This window comes from Neolamprologus multifasciatus, chromosome 17 (genome assembly GCF_963576455.1).
Source record: "Neolamprologus multifasciatus chromosome 17, fNeoMul1.2, whole genome shotgun sequence".
Taxonomy (NCBI): Eukaryota; Metazoa; Chordata; class Actinopteri; order Cichliformes; family Cichlidae; genus Neolamprologus; species Neolamprologus multifasciatus.
This window is the reverse complement of record NC_140455.1, coordinates 23,604,884-23,625,449: the sequence shown is the minus strand read 5'-3', so window position 1 is coordinate 23,625,449 and position 20,566 is coordinate 23,604,884. Positions and strand designations below refer to the sequence as shown.

The 20,566-nt window shown below is 39.1% G+C and overlaps 1 protein-coding gene and 1 long non-coding RNA gene across 2 annotated transcripts in view; one reads left to right on the top strand and one right to left on the bottom strand.

Moving 5' to 3' along the window:
* Positions 1-20,566, bottom strand: part of ptn (pleiotrophin) — a 57,317-nt gene that overhangs the window by 9,917 nt on the left and 26,834 nt on the right. The window contains exons 2-3 of the mRNA XM_085136942.1: positions 3,890-3,981; positions 2,468-2,641 (exon numbers count right to left, since the gene is read on the bottom strand). Of these exons, the coding sequence (XP_084993068.1) occupies positions 2,468-2,641; positions 3,890-3,980 (265 nt within the window). The 5' untranslated portion in view covers position 3,981. The remainder of the gene's footprint in view (positions 1-2,467; positions 2,642-3,889; positions 3,982-20,566) is intronic.
* On the top strand, positions 11,919-17,598 carry LOC146499410 (uncharacterized). The gene is made up of 2 exons (XR_014870056.1): positions 11,919-12,824; positions 12,907-17,598. It is a non-coding gene; the product is annotated as an uncharacterized LOC146499410 (long non-coding RNA).

The window sequence follows — 20,566 nt, the reverse complement described above, 5'->3', positions numbered from 1 at the left end:
AAAAAAGTCACCTTTCTTTTTCAAAGAACCACATCATTTGATCTTTTTTTTTTTTTAGTTGAATGTATATAAAATGCCAAAGATAATACACTGTGTGACAGATATAAATAAGCAATTTTGCACCAACAAGGTGATTCCTAAAAGCTATTAACTGAAAACTTGCTATAGCGCAAAAAAAACATGAACGGGATGTGAAAGTCATGTCTTTTGCTGGAAAAGAAATGCAGCAAAGACCTGACACAGGACCTGAGAGACACGGCCATTTCTGATGAGTACCTGATCATGGTCTCAGAGGAAGCGTGCCAGTCAGTCATTTAAAGGAAGGGAAAAGGCTGAGGTATGCTAAATTACATAAGAATTGGACTGACTGTCTTGGGGAGTGATAGATCTAAATTTTAAATGTGTGTTTCTAATCATTACGAGTATGTATGGAGGACAGGAGGTCAGGACAGAGGTACAACAGTACAGTACAGTAAAAACATGGTGGAGGCTTTGTCATAGTTTAGGGCTCCATTTCAGCTAGTGTTGTTTGCTAGAATTGATCGAATTATGAGTATAGAAAAGCATGCTTGGATAGAAAAAACATACAATGGAGCACTGTCAGTCATGGATTGGTCTGCCCAGAGCTTAAATAACATTATCGAAGCAATGCGAGATCATGCTGACAGAGAACAGAGAAAAAGGCAGCCAACATTCAAAGAAGGATGGTATAAACTGATGGTTTTTCCTTATATACTGTATATTCTTGTATGTGCACATCTACATTTCATCACTGTACCATTTTCCCATTTTCTGAGCAATATATAAAGAAACAAGTGATGTCTTGAGACTTTTGCAAAAATATTGCATGCTTGTGTTGCTTGTATGACATATGAGTATATGGGGATGGTCATATATTATATGGAGTGGGCAGAATTTGTTCTATGACTACCCCTTAATCCATTTTCCTGGCAATAAGAGATCCAGTTATTTATTAATTTTAATTACTTTCATGCATTTTCATTTCCACCTAATAAAGAAGCAATGTGCTTGTGTTTTTGTGCTATGAAAGACCTGCATACGCTAACAGTTTTATAGAAATGCACCGCGGAACCAAATATTTCTACTTCCTAGTAATTCTTCTCCATTCAGCTCTCACAAAGCTGCTTTCTGTGGATTCATATTGTATCAGCCACTTCAGCATTTCATATGACTTATCTCTTTCGGTTTATTATAATGAGACCCATTAGCCGCTGTGTTCGTTACCTTGGTCACCAGTCCCATAGGTACTCGTCTTTTTTGTGTCATGATGCTGGAAACCCCAGTTTTACAATATTGTGCCCACCTCTTATATTAATATTTATTCTCTTCGCATCACTGTGTTATACTTTGGCAAGAGGCAAAGAACAGTTTGGGCTGTGTGCTGCAAACTGGAAAACCAACGTTAACCTAGTTTTCACTAGTTGGTTTTTAAGGGTCTTTTGGGTCTTAGTATTCTAATTAGATGTAAGAGTTTTGCCAGATGGGATGTCAAATCTTTCATGCTCAGGACTCTTAGAACTATACTAAAAAAAATCCCAGTTTTTCATGTCTCTTTTAAGACTTCATAGCTAAAGGCATATAATACAGCTCCTTATTTGAGTACGCTACCTACTAGAGCTTAGATAATAAGTGTACTAGTAACATAGTATATTAATTAATGGCAAAAAGACAATTTACTTAGCTGCAGCATATCCAAATATAGACCTAACAGCCAGGGTTGAAGTAGAGGGTCTTTTCACACCTATTCTTACAGGTTCTGTTATCCATTTTTTTCAAGTACAAAAGTATCCACACTTAGAACCACACTGCTCTCATTTTGCAGGATTTCCAGCCAAGAGGGGCAATTTGCACTTTAATTTTTTTTTCTTTTCACAGTTTCAAACACGCAGGCGTTAAACTTAATGCCACTCCTCCAAAACTTTTCTTGCTGTAATCTATGTAGCCAGTTAGCACCATTATTTCCTGCAGTGTGTTCATCATTCGTGACAGGCTCATTGCAGAGCAGCAGGCTCTTGCCTGACAGGCCTTACTGTGGGAACAAATATCCTCCAGGCTTGTCACTGCAAGACATTTCGGCTGTAAAAGCCTCACCGTCTCAAGCCCAAAAAAGAAAATGACAATGCTGGGCAATTATTCCTATGTTTTCCATGACAATATATTATATACTGCATAGATGTTTTTGTTGTACCTCTAATTAGCTAGCTTACTCATTCCTATTCTGAAAATGGGACCATTGTTTGTGTAAATGACGGGCCACAATAAATCATCGGGAGACGTGGTGGGAGATGGATGGCATCCATGTATTTGTACAGAAGGAGGGGAGTCCTGGGTCATTTAGAAGGCATAAATTATTTAAAAACCTAAAACAGTAGGTATTCTAAATTCTACTGAAAAAGTAGATCCTTCTTTTCCTACTTCAACAAAGCAACATGTGAACATTTATCACCTCCAAACTTCTTTTTCCAGTTGCACGGGATCTTGCAGCGCTGGGTCTTGATGGTCTGCTTGCAGTCAGTGCCGGTGCGTGTTCCCTCCCTGGTGCCGAGTCCACAGTCCCCTTCGTTGGCTACGCACACACTCCACTGCCAATCCCCACAGTCTGACTTGCGTTCCTTCTTTCCTGTAGAATCACATCCATATTATAACAACATCAAAATAGATAGCGTTGAACAGGGATCCCCATGAACGTCTGTTTACAGATCTTGTAAAGAGCTGCTCACAATACCTGACAAAAGACAACAAATGTCACTATTTTTAGGCTTAACACAATTTAGCAAGATGTGAACTTATCAGCTCATCTCTACTAAGGCTAGTAGCTACAGGTTGTATTACTTCTATCAGTATAAAACAACTGAAACTTAATGAACTGAGAGGGCCAGAGCTCCGCTGAGGGTAATCTAAAACAGAGACTAAACCGATGATAGTGCTTGTTCTATTACACTGATTTTTGTACTTGCTGCCAAAAGTGCTGACCTAAACTGGTGAAGAACTGCCTGAAAAACCAAGGCTGTTTTTAATTCTTCCTTTAAGCTGAGTTTAGTAGCAAGTATTCCAAAAAAGGGGAACGTTTAAATTGTTATTTAAATGAAATAGTGTTTCAAACACCCCTTGATTGTTGTTCATTGTGTATTGTGTTTTCCTTTTGTTTTGTTTGTAATTTCTTAAAATAAATGAATATAGAACAAATAATATAGTATCCCAATAACATGGTTCTCCATTACTCATGTCGACTCCTGAAATGGTGCGTGTTCAGCCAGACACCCACGTGATTCTGTTATCTTGTATTCTAGAGGGTCAAAACTTGAGATTTTAACATCAACTGTGAAGTTATTTCCCACAGTGAAATATGATTTAGGTCTTACATCAATCTTGCTCGTGATTTTTATTTATTAAATCTTCTGTTTATGAATTCTTTGCTTATCCTTCTGCAATTGCAGACCAACTTCTGTTAGATGGTAGAAACTGCAAGGATAGATGGATGGTTGGATGTTCGTCTGTTAAAGTACCCCCTTTAGGACTGTATCACATTATTTTAAGGCGGCTGTAATGAGTTTAGGTGTTTGCACTAATTTCCAATGCAAATTAACTTTTTTCCCCTGAATTTAAATTAAAGCGGGATTACTCCACTTTTTTTTTTTGTTCCTTATTGCAAATTATTCCTATTTGTCTCTTGTCAATTCTCACAGGAGACCAATTATTTTATCCTCAAAGTTGTATTTTAAAAATTATATTTGTATTTTTTGAAGAGTTTTGTATGACTAAATTAGTTGTTCAACAGGGCAATGAAATGTGACAGCACGCACACTGCTTAATTTAAGGTTAACTAACACTTTTCCTCTTTATCTTCTAACAAGTTTGAAGGAATCACCTTGTTTTTCTGCTTTGCCTCCTTCAGCTGCAATCACTGTAAGCACCAGGAGTGCTATTGCCACCCGTGTCCACTGCTTCTGTCCATTCATTCTGAAAGTCCCAAAAAGACAGCTGTTAGCAGGAGAATCCTATTTCTTCACGGTTTAAATGTTACAGATCAACATCAAGCAGTTATTCTGTGTTCCTTAAAATGCAACTACAGTCAGCTAATCCACTCCCTTAGTTCACACAGGACACAAAACCCCAATCCCAGCAAATAATCTGATATCATTGCCACTCCACATCAGTTAAAGCTCAGATCATTCTATTCTATGAATCCTATAGGCAATTGGCATATATCTGCAAGCCACTTTGCAACCATCCTTTCCTCAGCTTCTCCATTTCATGCTGTCTGACTTCATTAATAGTTTAATAGTTTAATTATTTATATAGCACATTTAATTACAACAAGAGCGTTGACCAAAGTGCTGTACAAGAATACAACATACATAATAAAATAACTGTACAAGAATACAACATACATAATAAAACAACTTAGAGTATTAAAAGCAAACACCAAATATGAATTAACAAATAACTCTCATGCTGTATTAAAAGCCAGTAAATAAAAATGCGTTTTAAGATAAGATTTAAAAAAGATTGACAGTGGGAGCCTGTCTGATGTGTAGGGGTAAATTATTCCACAGCTTGGGCGCTACGGCTGCAAATGCTCGATCACCTCTATGAACCAGCCTCGACCTTGGTACAGCTAAAAGCAAAAGATCACTTGATCTAAGAGATCTAAGGGGGGTATAAGTCTGCAGGAGTTCAGATAAATACCCGGGAGCCTGTCCATTCAGGGCTTTGTAAGTCAACAATAAAATTTTCGAATTAATTCTGAAGCGGACAGGGAGCCAATGAAGGGAGGCAAGTACCGGGGAAATGTGTTCGCATCTTTTAGTACGTGTCAGAAGACGAGCTGCAGCATTCTGGACCAATTGCAGCCTTGCCAGGCAGGTCTGGCTAACTCCAGCATATAAGGAGTTACAGTAGTCCAGCTGGGATATAATGAAAGCATGAATCGCTCGTTCAAAGTTTTTAAAAGATAAAAATGATCTCACCTTAGATAAAAGCCTCAGTTTGAAGAAAGACCACTGTACGACTGAGCTAATTTGTTTTTCAAAGGTGAAATTGCTGTCAAATATAACCCCCAAATTTTTGGCATGTGATTTGACAAAAGGCTCAAGACTGTGCAGGTTAAAATTAGAAGTGTTGAGATTGCTGCTTGGTCCAAAAATTATCACTTCGGTTTTGTTCTCATTGAAGTTGAGGAAATTAGAGGCCATCCAGGATTTAACTTCATCGAGACACTGAAGTAAGGGATCTAGTGAGGCAGAACTATTTCCCTTCAGCTGAAGATAGATCTGAGTATCATCGGCATATGAATGAAAACAAATGTTATATTTTCTAAAAATTAGACCTAAAGGCAGCATATAAATGGAGAACAATATTGGCCCCAGTATAGAACCCTGGGGAACACCACAAGTAAGGGGAGCTGAGGAAGAGATAAAATCGCCAAAGCTCACAGAGAAGGTCCTGTCAGACAGGTATGACCTGAACCACTCTAATGGGGTGCCCTTTACGCCACAATGCTCCAACCGTGTGATTAAGATGCTGTGGTCAACGGTATCGAAGGCAGCGGTCAGATCTAAGAGCAGAAGCACAGCTGAGTCACCTGAGTCAGTGGCTAATAAAAGATCATTAAGAACTTTTAAAAGTGCAGTTTCTGTGCTATGAAGAGTTTTAAAACCAGACTGAAACCTCTCAAGAACATTGTGTCCATTTACAAAAGATTGCAGCTGAACAAATACAACCTTTTCCAAAATTTTCGACAGGAAGGGGAGCTTTGAAATAGGCCTGAAGTTAGTGAGGACGGAGGAGTCAAGATTAGGTTTTTTGAGTACAAACATGCTGTACAACAGCATGTTTAAAACAGGCTGGCACAACACCTGAGCTAAGGCTGCTATTAAAAATAGATAAAATGTCAGAACTGACAACCTTAAAAATCTTCTTTAGAAAATGTGTTGGAATAATGTCATTTGGACACGATGATGTCTTTGTGCCATAACATACTTCCTTCACCTGATCAAGACACACAGGCTCAAACTGATCAAAAACAGCAGAGCAGGTGAATATTTTAGACGCGTCATGTGAAGGCAGGACGATCATAGATTGAAGCTGTTTTATCTTATTGATAAAAAACTGCAAGAACCTTTCACAGGTGTCTGAGGAGCTATTAATACAAGAAGCTGGGGAAATATTCAGGGCAGAGTCAATAATTGAAAAAAGAACCCGAGAATTATTGGAGCTATTCTCAATAACATTAGAAAGAAACCTTGACTTTTCTGCTTTAACAATGTCCTGATACCTGTACAGACTGTCTCTCAACATGAGAAAGGACACCTGCAGCCCATCTTTTTTCCACTTACGTTCAGCCTTCCTGCACTCTCGTCTGGCTGAACAAGTGGCCTTATTTATCCATGGGTCTGGTCGTGGTTTCGAGTTTATAGTTTTAAAAGGAGTGACCTCATCAAGGACAGTTTTGCATTTATCATAAAAATTAACTGTCATTTCCTCGGTACCAAAGCCAAGGGGAGATCTTATAACTTTTTTAAAAGCAATAGAAAATTGTTCTGTTGTAGATGGGTTAAAAACACGACAACGACGTGTTGAAATAAGAGGTGTAAAATGGCGGAGAGATAAAAGTATGTCAAACACAACAGGGCAGTGATCAGAAAAAACAGCATCACATATTTCCATGTTTAGGACCGGTAACCCTAAAGACAGCACAAGATCCAATGTATGACCCTGTTTCTGGGTTGGCCCAGACACAAGTTGAGCAAGACTGAAGGAGTCTATCAAAGTCTATCATTAGCATTATGGATGTTGCCACTGATATGTGATTTTGTCTCAGCCAACCTGCCTGTGCTCTGAATACCCTTAGGTTTCCATGTATGCATGTGGGAGGGGATGTTCTAACATTTCAAAGCTCTGATTTAAAAGAAAATACACCTGAAAAACAATCGTCATGCAGCCATCCATCACACGGATCAACAAGAACATCCTGCAAAATCTCGTTTCATGTTAGCCCCACAGTGCTGGGGTCTAAAATCAACATTTTGTTTGTCTGCACTCAAAGTAATTTGGTCTCGGTGTTGGTGAAATGTTCACTATACGGATTTCATTTATGTCAAACTTAATGTCAAATGTTAATGTTTCTACACCCAAAAGAAAGAATCCTAAATGTTATTGAGTTTCTCACTTAATCTGTTTTTGGATTGTCAGTCAAGTTAAGTTGATCCTTCTGGTCACTTTACTGATGGATGCAAATATACTGTAAATAACCCATAATTTATAATTATTTGACCCACACTAACTGAATGATAGAGTTTATTGTTGTACTGCCTAATTAGATATAATAAGATGCCCAAATTACTCAGCCAACACATGTACAACATATAGCACAACATATTTGTTCTTTTTCTTTTAATATAGATACAATCATTGTTGAAATTCACAGGTATTCTTATTTTTTGCCATCATAAAATGCAATATTCTCAGAGGCTCGAGAGACTTGAGATGCTGTGAGTCCAGGCTTACTGAGGTGCAAAACATTTGTTCAAGAAAAGATTATACCTGCAGCAAGAAAAGAGCAAGGAAGCAGAGGTGACCTCCATCATGTAGCCACTGTACAATTATTGAAACTGTTGAGAAATTTAGCCATCTGCCTCATTTTTGTCCAGTGCAGCTGACATTAGAGATTCAAAATCTAGCTGATTTATGATTTCATAAATCAAACTAAAACCATGTTTCATATTTCCCGACCTTATTTAGTCCTCCTGCTGATTTTGGATTGGCAGAAAGCTGTTACTGTCACTACCACTAGCCTAATGCACTAAGATGAAATTGCTGCAAAAAGCTTACTTTTTTTTTGGCTCTACTGCCCTCTCCTTTTTTTCTGAGTGAGATCCTCTAGCCGACAGCACTCTCTGAGGGGGAAACAGCATGAGACTGAAGCAATTACAAAGTGTCTGACACCAGAAACGCTCCTCTGGGCTCGAATTCTTGTAGAACAGTTCAGCCTGGCAGGGAAATAATATACATTTGTCATTTTTAATTAATCACGAGCTGGATCTGAGCTATCCATCCTATTGTGCGTTCTCAGCTTTTCATTTCACTCACTTAAGATTCCACATAAGTTGAGTCTATGGCAGTGAGCGCCTCTGAAATGTAAAGGCATTCAAATGTTATATTTAATTATTTGCTGCTATTGAAGTAAGTTTTATCCCGGAGTTAATGTCCTCCAGCACTTCTCTGAAATTCATAATGGACCTTATGCCAGTGCCTGTAGTTTGCCTAGCAGATTGTTTTTATACTTTACTGAGTGCTCAGCTCACAGAGAAGCCCCGTTTTGATTAAATACTTCAGACTCCGTCTCCCAGTTTTTAAGAGGTCCACAACTATTCATCTCCATAACCCAAAGTATGAAAGGGGGAAAAAAATTTGAATCCCAACTGTAAGAAGTATGTACAATGATTTCTAAAAGATTCATAGAGAAAACCCAATGAAAGCACACTGATAAAGATCATTTTCCAAGAAAAAGGCATTGTGGCCTTTCAAAAGATAAGAAAGCCGTTCCCTGAGTTAGTCACACAAAGAATGATAGGCTTTTGGTGCAGTGCAGGCATAATAATAGGGGACATGGCAGATGACTTTGAATGAGCACTACATACAGCAAGTTAAAGTAAAAATATGTCCTGGAATTGAGCTGACTTAACCATTTCCTCTGTAGAAAGTGGATCCTGGGAGACAAGTTCTTCCTCTTCGAGAAGTTAATAATTTAAATGAAAGTCACTGTACCTGTTTTCAGAGCATGACAGCACCTATAATGGTTGGATGGGTCTGAGCATTTGACTATACTTCAGTAGGCATGTGTGCTGCCAGTGTTCGACTTTGATAAGAAGCCTTCCAAAGTGCCGTCTTAAAGGACAAGCGCATATGCTTTCCATAAATGCTTTCTCTCACTTTCTTTACGCTCAGAGGCACCTACAGCTCTACACATTGACAGAAAGGAAAAGACTCGGCTCCTGCTACAACCTGAGCACAAACCAGCCTTCTCACCCCTATAGTTTGACTGAACCAATGGGGGGTTTGTAAAAAACATAATTCTCCAAGGTCCCTCAAGTCACCTCTTCCCTCCGTGTAGCCAAAAGGAAATTGGTGTATTCAGATAAATACATACAGACTTCAAATAAAGGATGGGTATAGCTACTGTGACGTAAGTAGATTGGTTTATAAAGTTCTGTCTTGAATTCTTATCTTAAGCAATTCTATTTTTTGCTCATTTTTTTAAACTGGTCAACGTGAAAGGTGCATCTAACGAGAAAAATAGGACACTGCACGCTTAACTTCGTTTATTGCCCATTTTACTCCCATTTTAATAAAATGGGAACTTTTTTTTTCCAAGTAAGACATGAAACTTGCAATTAGGATTACACTCATCGACTACTTTTTTAGATAAGCCTGTTCAACTGCAGGGCAAGTATTTAATCAGCCAATCACATGACAGTAGCTCAATACAATTAGGCATGTCTACATTTTCAAGACGAACCAGGTGAAGTCAAATCAAATATCAGAAGAGGAAGAAAAGTGATCTAACTTGATCTGAGTATTTCAGGACTTGCTCATCCTGAAACGATCTCTAAGGTTTACAGAGAATTACCCCAAAAAGAGAAAATATTCATTGTGAGGTAGTTTTCTGACTGAAAATGCCTTGTTGATACCAGGCTGCTTCCAGAAGTAATGAAGCTAACACTAACCCCCTGTTACAACCAAGGTAAGAGTACCTTTGAATACAGAGCATAGCAAACTTTGAAGTAGATGGACTACATCAGCAGAAGATGACCGTGTGCTGGTTCTGTCAGCTAAGAACAGGAAACAGAGTTACAATTCACACTGATTCACCAGAATTGCACAAAAAAAGATTGAAAAACTTCCCCTGGTCTCACGAGACTCATTTCTGGCATTTTCTTTCATTTTTTGGCATGAACAACATGAAAGCCTGGATCCTTGTATGGCTGTGTCAATGGCTGTGCCATGCCGCAAGGCTCAAATCATCTCAAACCGGTGTTTGAACATGACATGTCATGTTATGTGTGAGTGTGTGTGACTGTGTGCGTCTGTATTTTAAACTGTAAGGTGTACCTAATAAAATGTCCAATGGGTGTAGAAGCCTATTAGAAAAACGTTGATGAAGTGAAAGTGAAGTGAGCAAGCCATGGTTTTTTTTTCTCTACATTCAGATGTGTTTGAAGAAGAGAAGAAAAGAGTCACTTCTGTTTGTCATTAGAAAAATGCAGGAAGCCTTTTTGATTGGTTTCATATTTCAGACTTTAATATTACGTCCATCTTTTATGTCTAGTCTATAAAAGATCATCATAAAATTCTTAGACATTTTAATGTTCAGCTAAAGTTGATACCTAAGTAGCCTGACACAAGAGAGCAAGAGTCATTAATCATTGGCGAACTTATTATTGCCAGATTCCAAACTAGATATTGAAGGCAGGAAATTGCCGTAAGTAAAGGTTTAGTGAAGTGGCGCTTTTCAAATAAGAGATTTTTTTTTGCCCTCAAGGTTGTCTTTGGACAATACCCCTCACTGCCCGCCTTTCCCCAGTGCAGGAACACGAGAAGTGAGTGTTTGCAAACCTCAACAATGGGGGTTACTTTAGCTGGAACATCAGAAACATCCTGTGGTTGATGTGGCTCATGAGCCACTAAGAATGAGCCCTATCAAACCCTACCATTTGCCCCATTGATCCAAACAAATCTGTGAGTTTGCTGGTGAAAGGAAAGGAGGAGGAAAGCCAGTACCGGGCACAGATCGATGGATCTTCAGTGACTCCTCACATGCTTCAATAAATACGAACAACATGCTCCTCCACTCCACAATAACCCCGCATTCAAAACACATCCCATCTCTTTCCCCTCTCTCGCAGACTGACGTAATCCCTGCTGAGAACATAAAGGAGAATCTATTTATACGATCGGATCCTTTGGTTGCGTTTGATATGAAGGCAGGAGGCGATGGAGTCAACAGTGAAGGAATAAAGGAGAGAGCAGTTTAATGAATCAATTATATGGCCCAAGAAAAGGGGAATTGCTCGGGTTATTAGCTGTACCGGCTGAGCAAAAAAGATTTCCACCATTACCCTTCTGTGAAGAATAGATTTTGGTTTCTTTAATTAAAGCTGTTAACCTCTCACAATCCAATTCCCAATCAGAGAACTTGTATAAATACATTTGGGGAGCATGCAATTAGGCAACAGCTCCTCTGTGTGTTTATAATGAACACAAATATTACCATAAGACACATGTATGCATTTAATATCACTTAGCTGCATATGAATTATACATTTTTAAACAACTCCTGGCTCCCAGAAGTAAATCAAAGGATGCGCTTTCCAAATGGGAGACACTTTTGGCTATCTCTAATTTCATCACTCAATATTTAGACTTGCTCAAGAGAAAATCTTTTTTCATTTGTGATATAAGGAGTTTAGTCCAAATGTGCAGTAATGACAATTAGTAAAGTGGGTCACATGGGTTGGTTGTTTTTGTGAACATAAAGAGAATAATTACCCCAATCTAGAGTTCCAATCAGCATTATAGGGAGTTCCAGTTCGTTATTGAGCTTTTGAGGCTGCTTTTAACACCAAATTAAATTCATGCAATGAATTCATGCAGTGAATTTCATTTGGTGTTAAATTATTCATTTGTAATAATAACACATAGTCAATCAACACAACACAACACAAGCCATGAAAGCAAACAACAAGTTGTGATAAATACAGCAACACCCTGCACATGTCCCAACTAATCATCAGATACAGTCACTGACACTGAGCAGAGCGAAGCTGATACGCACACATTTAAACTCACAAATAACAAGATTAGATTTAAGTCAGACTTCGTTTCTTTTATCTTTTATTGTAGCATTTCAAATGCAGTGAACTTTTTTTTGCTTCAAGTAGTCAAAAGTCATTATCTTTTTGGAAAATATTTTAAAATCCATAAAGATTGACAATCAGATTTTGTGCAGACCTCAGGAGACTTGGGAACATTGTACTTGAGTATATATTCAAACTGTTATAAAGAGCATAGAAATTAATGGAATGGTCAGAAAATCTATTTAATGTCCCCACATTCAAGCTCACAATGTCAAAAAAATCAGTTGTACTTCAGATCGTAACAAAGGATCAAGCAACAGGTCAGACAGGAACAAGTCACAAGTCTCTCTTCTATTTCATTTGCTAAGTAAAAGGAGGGATGACAGCCAAAAGTGTTCCATATCATAAAGCTGACTGACGGAACAACACCGATCAGAACAGAAGAAAAAAACCCGAAAAACTCACTCCTCATGTGTCCCCATGTGGAAAACTAAATGTGCAGTGAAGGAAAAACATGGTCCTGTAAGCTTTTTGCTCCCTGATATCATTCTAGCCTCTCTAGCTTCTCTATTTTCAGTTTTAACATTTCACATGAACACAGGATAGAAAAAGTAACAATAAGCCAGCACTCACAGTTTTCTACCGAGTGATCAAAAATATGTTACTCAGGTCATTTGTGTCATGGTCCCCGCACCTCGCCAGCTGACAGCAGTCAGGCGCTATGTTTTGTGTTGTTTATTCTCCTCTCTTGCCTCTGCTCTCTTTCTCTCTCGTCCTCTCTCTCTCTCTTTCTTTCTCCTGCCGGGGCGGAGCTCAGTATGGGCTCCCGCCCCTGGCCCACGCACCTGGGGATGATCAGCACACCTGCCGCTGATTACGAGAATTAGAGTACTACTTAAGATGGCGAGTCGGCTCTACTCGTCGCTGGATCGTTGAGCCATCAGCGTCAGTCGCCCTGCAAACCTGTAATTTGAACTCGTGAGTACTTCTGAACCTGGAAGCTGACTGTCTCTCTATCTGTGTGTAGATCTCCCCTGGACCCTGAGCAACTGTGACTGAGCGTGTGCAAGACGAGTGGTGGTGAAGAGAGGAGCTGTTGTCTGTGTATGGAAAGCCCCCACCCTGGACTCCTTCCCCTGTCACTCCTGGACCCCGAACCCCGACCCTTTTCCCGAACACCTTTGTATATATATTGCACCTGTGGGAATCACTGTAAATAAATCCGCTCTTGTTTGAAGGAACTAGTGGTCTGCGCCTGAGTCCGCTTCACTAGCCTTGACAATTTGGAGGTCTGTACAGATGAACTGAGAGAAGACAAACTATCTTTACTGCTATGTGCATTTACCTGTATCTGTGTTTCATAAGCACATCTGCACATCTGTGACTGCAACTTTACCTGCCCCCAGTTTTAAATCTTTCTGTTTAGTCTGAAAATGTCAGGGAACGTATTACACTGCTATGAGATGTAATGGATCACCTACTGTGCAGAGAAAAGCACACAGGGTTATCAACCAGTTCTGCAGAAGTGGTATAAAAAATATTTTTCTTCAGGTTTGTGGAAAAAGTATAAATCAACTCTCAAAATAAAAAAAGAATGAAAAGAAAAATAAATGAATATATATTATAACAGGTAGAATTTTGAGCAGCACTGTCTTTATTGATTATTGATTCAGGTCATTGGTGCAAATGGAAATTTGGAACCTGACAGAGACTCAATTTTGAGCATCTTAGCAAACAGAAACTGTAGAACCAGGCTTCTGTAAAAGTGCTCCAACCTCAAATCTGCCCAACATCATGGGCGCAATAATACAGGCATTTTTGCAGCAAAGTGCCAAACCCATACCAATTTTCTTCCCTCATTCTTTTCATAAATGCCTAGATTGGATCATGCCCCCCACTGCCAACAAATTAATGTTGCTGGCAGTGGGGGGCATGATACACTTCTTGATACAATGATGCCATTGAAATGCACCTGAAGCAAGATCCTCCACAAAATTTTCTTTTTTTTTCTTTTTTTTACTTTTTTGTGTGGCACGTTTGTCAAGGTGTTATTGCTCTTCGTTGTGTTTCTAGTTTGCTCAGCCTTCTCTGTCATCATGTTTATTATTAGCTTTCATGTCTATTTTTTCCTTTTGTACTGTGAAGGTTACTTTTTCTGTCTCTAGTATAAAATGTACTTCCTGCTTTTTCACCTTTCCCAGCTTTGTGACTGTCTCCACCATCCTCTTTACAGTCGCCTGTATTTGATTGTTCCACCTGTGCTTCCTTCCCACATCATCAATCACCCTCTCTGTTTTTGGATTTCTGTTTTGTTTTTTTGTTTACTTTGCCTTTTTATGTGACCTGTGTTTAGGTTCTCCCTCCAATACATCCTGACAGATTTGACACTAGCTATTTGTCTCATAAGATGACTGTATTTATTCATGTTTCTAAAACATAAGAAAAAATACTAAATGAAACATATTCTCACTTAAAAAAAGAAGTATTATGAGATTGGACATAGGAATATGGTAATCTTAACACTATAAAGTGATACAACTGATGCTGGCTAAGATCTGCAAGATAAATCTCCATATGAACCCCTTTATAATTCCTCAGCACCAATATGGAAGTCACCATCTAGAGCAGGGGTCTCAAACTCCAGTCCTTGAAGGCCGGTGTCCTGAAACTTTTCCATGTGTCCTTGTTGCAAAACACCTGAATAAAATTAGTTGGTCATTAGCAAGAGTATAGAACTTGACTGCACGTTGAAGTAGCAACCCCTAACCCTACTCAAGTAAAGTCAAGTAAATGTAAGTGTTTGAAAAAATTTACTTCTAAAAGTACTTTTATTGCACCATGTTCATTCACTCATGAACTGCTGTAACATGAATCAAATCTGTAGAGTCTTGCTAATGACCTACAGTGACTTGCAAAAGTATTCGGCCCCCTTGAACAAACACCGTCCATCTAATCTGACTGAGCTGGAGCTGTTTTGCAAAGAAGAATGGGCAAGGATTTCAGTCTTTAGATGTGCAAAGCTGGTAGAGACATACCCTAAAAGACTGGCAGCTGTAATTGCAGCAAAAGGTGGTTCTACAAAGTACTGACTCAGGGGGCTGAATAATTATGCACACCCCACTTTTCAGTTATTTGTAAAAAATGTTTGGAATCATGTATGATTTTTATTCCACTTCTCACGTGTACACCACTTTGTATTGGTCTTTCATGTGGAATTCCAATAAAATTGATTCATGTTTGTGGCTGTAATGTGACAAAATGTGGAAAAGTTCAAGGGGCCGAATACATTTGCAAGCCACTGTACTAACTGTATTCAGGTGTGTAGCAACAGGGACACATGAAAAAGTTTCAGGACACCGGCCCTTGAAGACTGGAGTTTGAGACTCCCGATCTAGAGGAACTTGAGCTTTTGACATACCCAAGAGCACATTAGACTTGTAGTCAAGACTACCTAAACCAAGACAATACCAAGACCAGAGAGTATCGAGACCAAGACAAGACCAAGACAGACCAAGTCAAGACAAAGTCGAGACGAGACCGAGCCAAAAAAGTCTTTAAACTGAAGCCAGATGCTGCTTCGTTTACGGGTGTCAGGCATATTTATGTGTTTTTGCGATGCACTCGCACAGCCCTCCTCACTGCTGTCTACTGTCTCACTCACTTACTGAGAGGACAGACGCACGCTCCACTTGACTGTTGCGTGTCTCACACTCTCTGTTTTTCACATAATGATATTATCCTGTATCGTCGCAGGTGATTGGCCACAATATGGAGGGATTGGAGCACAGCTGAGCCACTGTGTGAGAGCTGAGCAGCGAAAGGAAATTAAGATAGGAGCCAGCTCTCGCTCAATGGGAGTCGACTCTTCTGATTCACTACAAAGCACTCTCTAAGCACAGCTCTTAGAGCAGATGCTTTTGCACATGACACATTATCGAACGTTATGTTGTGTGTCATGGATACTGTTGACTCCAAATCTCCCGACCACTATGTCGATCTGAGACAGCTAGACCAAGACAGCGCGACCAAGACAAGACCGAGGGATCCGAGACCAAGACAAAAGCAGGACCAAAGTCCGTCGCGACCAAGACAAGCCCAAGACCAGGTAAAAGTGGTCTCGAGACCGGTCTCTAATTTCATGTCGTCATCAAGCCTTAAAAAAAAATGATGTCACATTGTTACGGTTTGCTGACACAGTTAAAACATAAATGAGGCAGGAAGTGTGGTTTTCTTAAGAACGCACATTTCCTCTATACACGTAACATTTATCACGTAAAATTTGCTCAAATGTTTGTATTTCACCTGGAACGCTTACATGAGCAAACTTTGTGGATTTACTAACAGAAAATATTCTCTCAGGACACTTGATAGGATATGAGTTGAACTTACTCTGGTAACCGTTTAGGGTTTGTTTTGTTGGTTTGGAAATCTCCCTCGTGAAAAAAATTCAGCTGAACTGACATCGGTTCTCCAAACAAAAAAACAATATATAAAATGTGGCAAAAACAAATGTCTCCTTGGATATTGATTTGTGTTCCAAAGTCACATCTGATATTTAGAGAGAGAGAGAGGAAAAAACAAAAGAAAAGCCACTGTGCTGACAGATTTCCATTGTGTGGTTCATTGTTTTTTTGTTTATCTTTAGTAGACAGACAACACAACACTGTGTCCTTGGGAAAAGTCAGGCAGAAAAATCCACTTTTTAGTGGCTTTCCCATCCCAGTAGTTGTGATTCAGGAGAGGAGTGAATGCCTCACCTAGAGACAGGGCATATTGAAAGGATTTATTTAGGAGTCTCTCTGTTTGTGTGTGTTCCTTGAGCTGAGCTTTTGAGAGATTCTAGCACGGATGAAATGAAAAGTGTATTGACTGGAAGACAAAGAAAGGCCTTTGAAAGGAACTGAAAGGCAGAAAGCCACGGAAAGTCGAGCATATGCAGCCACTGTCACGGCTGAGGGTCCTGTCTTTAGCTTGTAAGATCACCTCCCTCGTGTACCTTAGTGTTTACTTTTTCTGCCTCTTAGTTGTGAGTCTGCATGCTTTCCTTCCTGCCTTTTTAACAACTTCTCTACAGGTCTGCCCGTGCTTCTGTGTGGTTTGCCTTTATTCGCTTACTCCTCTGGTTTTTCTATTTTTCTGTTGGACTTCAGTTGTGATTCACTCTACCTAGACTTTGCTGTCTTCCCTATAAGGAGCAACCTTTTCCTACCTAAGAGTTTGAGATCCCTATGTCTGAACAAAAACAGAACACCCACAGAGCAAAAATGTATCTACAAAATCTACAAAATGTAGATAACTACACAGTAAATAATGTGAGTGAAAGCTTGATAAAATGCTGCTAGGTGCAGTAATCCCTCCAGGTTCGGTGTTGAAGGAAAGTGAATTGTTTTCCCGTGGGATCGTAGAATGCCTTAAATGTGGCACGGCACCATTTCTTGCGTGTTTAGGTGCAGATGATTAAAGGAAAATGCCACACTAAAGGTCAGACAATGGGGGAGAGGGTATGTGAAGATGGTCCCTACTACAGTATCTCTCAGAACAGCCTGAGAGAAGTCTCCAGAGAGCCATGCTCCAGAACAAAAGCAGCATGTGTGGCATCCCCTGTGTGTGTTTCAGCTTGTGTGTATTGTGTGCTGAGTCTTCAAAATGAAACTAAGTCTGAAGCAGCAGTGCAAAATAGGCTTGTTTAATGATTAACAAAAACCAACAACCCCCCCCCCCCCCCCCCAAAAAAAAATAAAAAATAATAATAATAATAACAAGGATGGCAGGCAAACGCTGGTGAGAGCATCAGAGCTGAAACAGACGAAACTGAAGACTTCGGTTTATGCATGAATGCTTCCATCACGACGATCGTATGATATTATACCCCCAAACACTCATTCATTTGCTTATCCTCCCTCTCATCTCCCCAGTATATTATTAGCTGCATGAGAACATTATGAGCCCCATACTATCGCTGTGACAAATTCCAGTCATCCCAATTTTTAGGGTTATGAAACTGCAATATAGAAAAATTACAGTTGTATTAAAATGTATTGGCAAATTAAAGTTTCTAATATTCTAACTATGTTTTTACAAAGGTTGCACAAAGAAAGCTGGCAGCTGGAGCACTGCAGCAGTCAAGCAAACTTTCAATAAAGTTTTCTTTTTAGTGAAGTAGAGATAAGTTGGTAAAATGCTGGAAAAAAAAAGACATGTTCTGCCTCCGAGGGTAAACATTTAAAACAAATATCAGAGAATGTTAAAATATAAGATGCTGTGCACGAACATTTGAGTGAGGCCAAAGTTATTTTGGAGCAGCACTGAGACGTACTCTAAGTGAATCGGAATTTTATATATAATTTGCATAATTTACAATAAAAATATTCCATATTTATCGTACACCGCTCCGCTGCGGCCATTTAATTAGGCCTTTTTCTCGAATCAGGCATTTTAGCTGCTGCAGCTCCTGACCACCCGAATGTCTTTTGATTGGTCGGCTTCCGTAAACAGATTAACATCCCCCTGTAACAAACATGAGCATGAGATTATAAAGGCACCTGAGCTGCCATTTCAGTGAGCCTGGGGAACAGTGCACTACTTCGTAATACTGCATTCTGGTTTGCTTGGAGTTCACTGGGATTTTTCTCCATCTTGATGTGTTGTGTTGTGGACAGAGATCTCAGATGTCATTACCGGAATCTGCTGGAAGCACTCTCCCATTCTTACCATGGGGATGTTACCTTCAACTTATACATCTTCCCTTACTCCTCTCTCAGCCTTTGGTATTTTTCCAGCTCTTGTTTTTCTTCTACCTGATGTTGCTATTGCTTGTAGTGATGTGTCAGTCGTGAACGAAATGGCTCTTAGAGCCAGATCTTTGACGTGAACGACGCGAGCTGTGGTTTTTTTTCTTTCTCTTTCTCGCACTTTTTTTCCCGCTTCACTCCGCATATGAGCCCCTCGCTTTACGCTGGGATGAGGGGGGAGGGGCGGTAGTTACACTGGCAGTAGCACAGGAACAGAGCGGGAGGGAGAGAGAGAGAAAGAGAGCCAGGGACAACAATGTCACATTAGAAAGGTGTAGTAATCATTCGCAACTGATTTCAGTTGCAGATGATAAAGGATTCAGAAAGTTTATTCATGCAGGCCCATATGACAGAAAATGTGCATCTTCTTTTTGTTTACATATTTTAATTTATATTTAATTGTGTTGTGATTTGCAGTGTTTTGTGTTGTTTCACTTTAAATTTGTTTAAAAGGAAAAAGATGAAAATTTAAATATTTAAAAGTTGAAATGTGACTAGTTGGTTTTTATATTATATGATTTATTTATTACATTTTATGTGGAGTGAATAAATAAAAGTATATTTACGGTGGCCCCTAGAGACAAAGCACGTACAAACTTCAAAATACGTACGAACTCTGACGCACGTACAAACCCCGAAGCACGTACAAACTCCAAAACACGTAAAAACGCAGAAGCACATATAAACTCAAAGCACATACAAAATACAACAGAAGTGCTCCAGGATGCTAGGGGCAGTGTTGAGCTTTTGTTACCTAGTGGCTACACAAGCCAGGAAGTACCAACAACCGGATTTGGTGTGTGGTAGTAACAGGTAAACAAACATTTTTTTTTTAAATTATTTGAATATATATGAATGCTTGTGTATAAATACACAAACAATGCACATATGCTTTCGATTGTGTAATTTAAGTGATCTAGGTAGCTCTGTTTTGGAAGTTCAGTTAACGCTAGAAATGTGTTTTGGAGTTTGTACGTGTTTTGTCTCAAGGGGCCACCGCATATATTTATATAAACATATATAAATAGAACCACTTTTTTTTTTACATTAGTAATTCCTTTTGTGCATAATTTTATATTATTGTTAATAATAAATTAATTAAAGCAACAAAACAACCTGAAGAGCCTGTTGGGAGCCGAAAGAGATGGCTCTTTTTAGTGAGCCAAGCCGAAAGATCCGGTTCTCTAAAAAGAGCCGGAAATCCCATCAGTAGTTGCTTGGTGTAGGTACATCTGTTACCATGGATTCTTTCTCTGCTTGTCCACTGTTACTATGTCCAGTTGGTTAGCCATCACCAATTTGGACTTCCTCAGCACAGATGAACATTAACATCACCAATGAAACATTAAGGATTAATGATTCATTCAGTTATTTATTGTTCAATAAGTGATTTTCTAAATTACTCTTCAAAATTGTTGTTCAAAATTTGTTGTAGTAGACTGGTCAAAGTTGGTCCAGACTATACTGGTCTAAAGGCATAAAATGTGAAGAGTATCTAAGGGCCAACAGGGTTTCCAATTAGCATGAGAAATTGTTGTTTCAAATGAGAAAAATGTTTTTTAAGCTACTATGAATATGTGATGAAGGCAGTAAAAGAATAATAGCACTAGATGAAAATTAAGAGCAAATGAAGTCAGATGTCTTTGGCATAGATAGCAGAGATGCACACAAGACACTGGTGCCTTGGCACACTGGGGGCAGTAATACAGGACACCAAGAGATATAATTTTTTATGACACCATTAAAGTTCACATTTTGATGTTATGGGTTGGCCAACAAGACTGTAGTTTGAGTCCAGTTGGGAGCTTTGTGCTAGCCAATTTTTTTTTTTTTCAGATTTGTCTAGTGCTTTCTATTTTCACTTTAAGGAATGAAAAAAAGTAGTTTAATAACGAC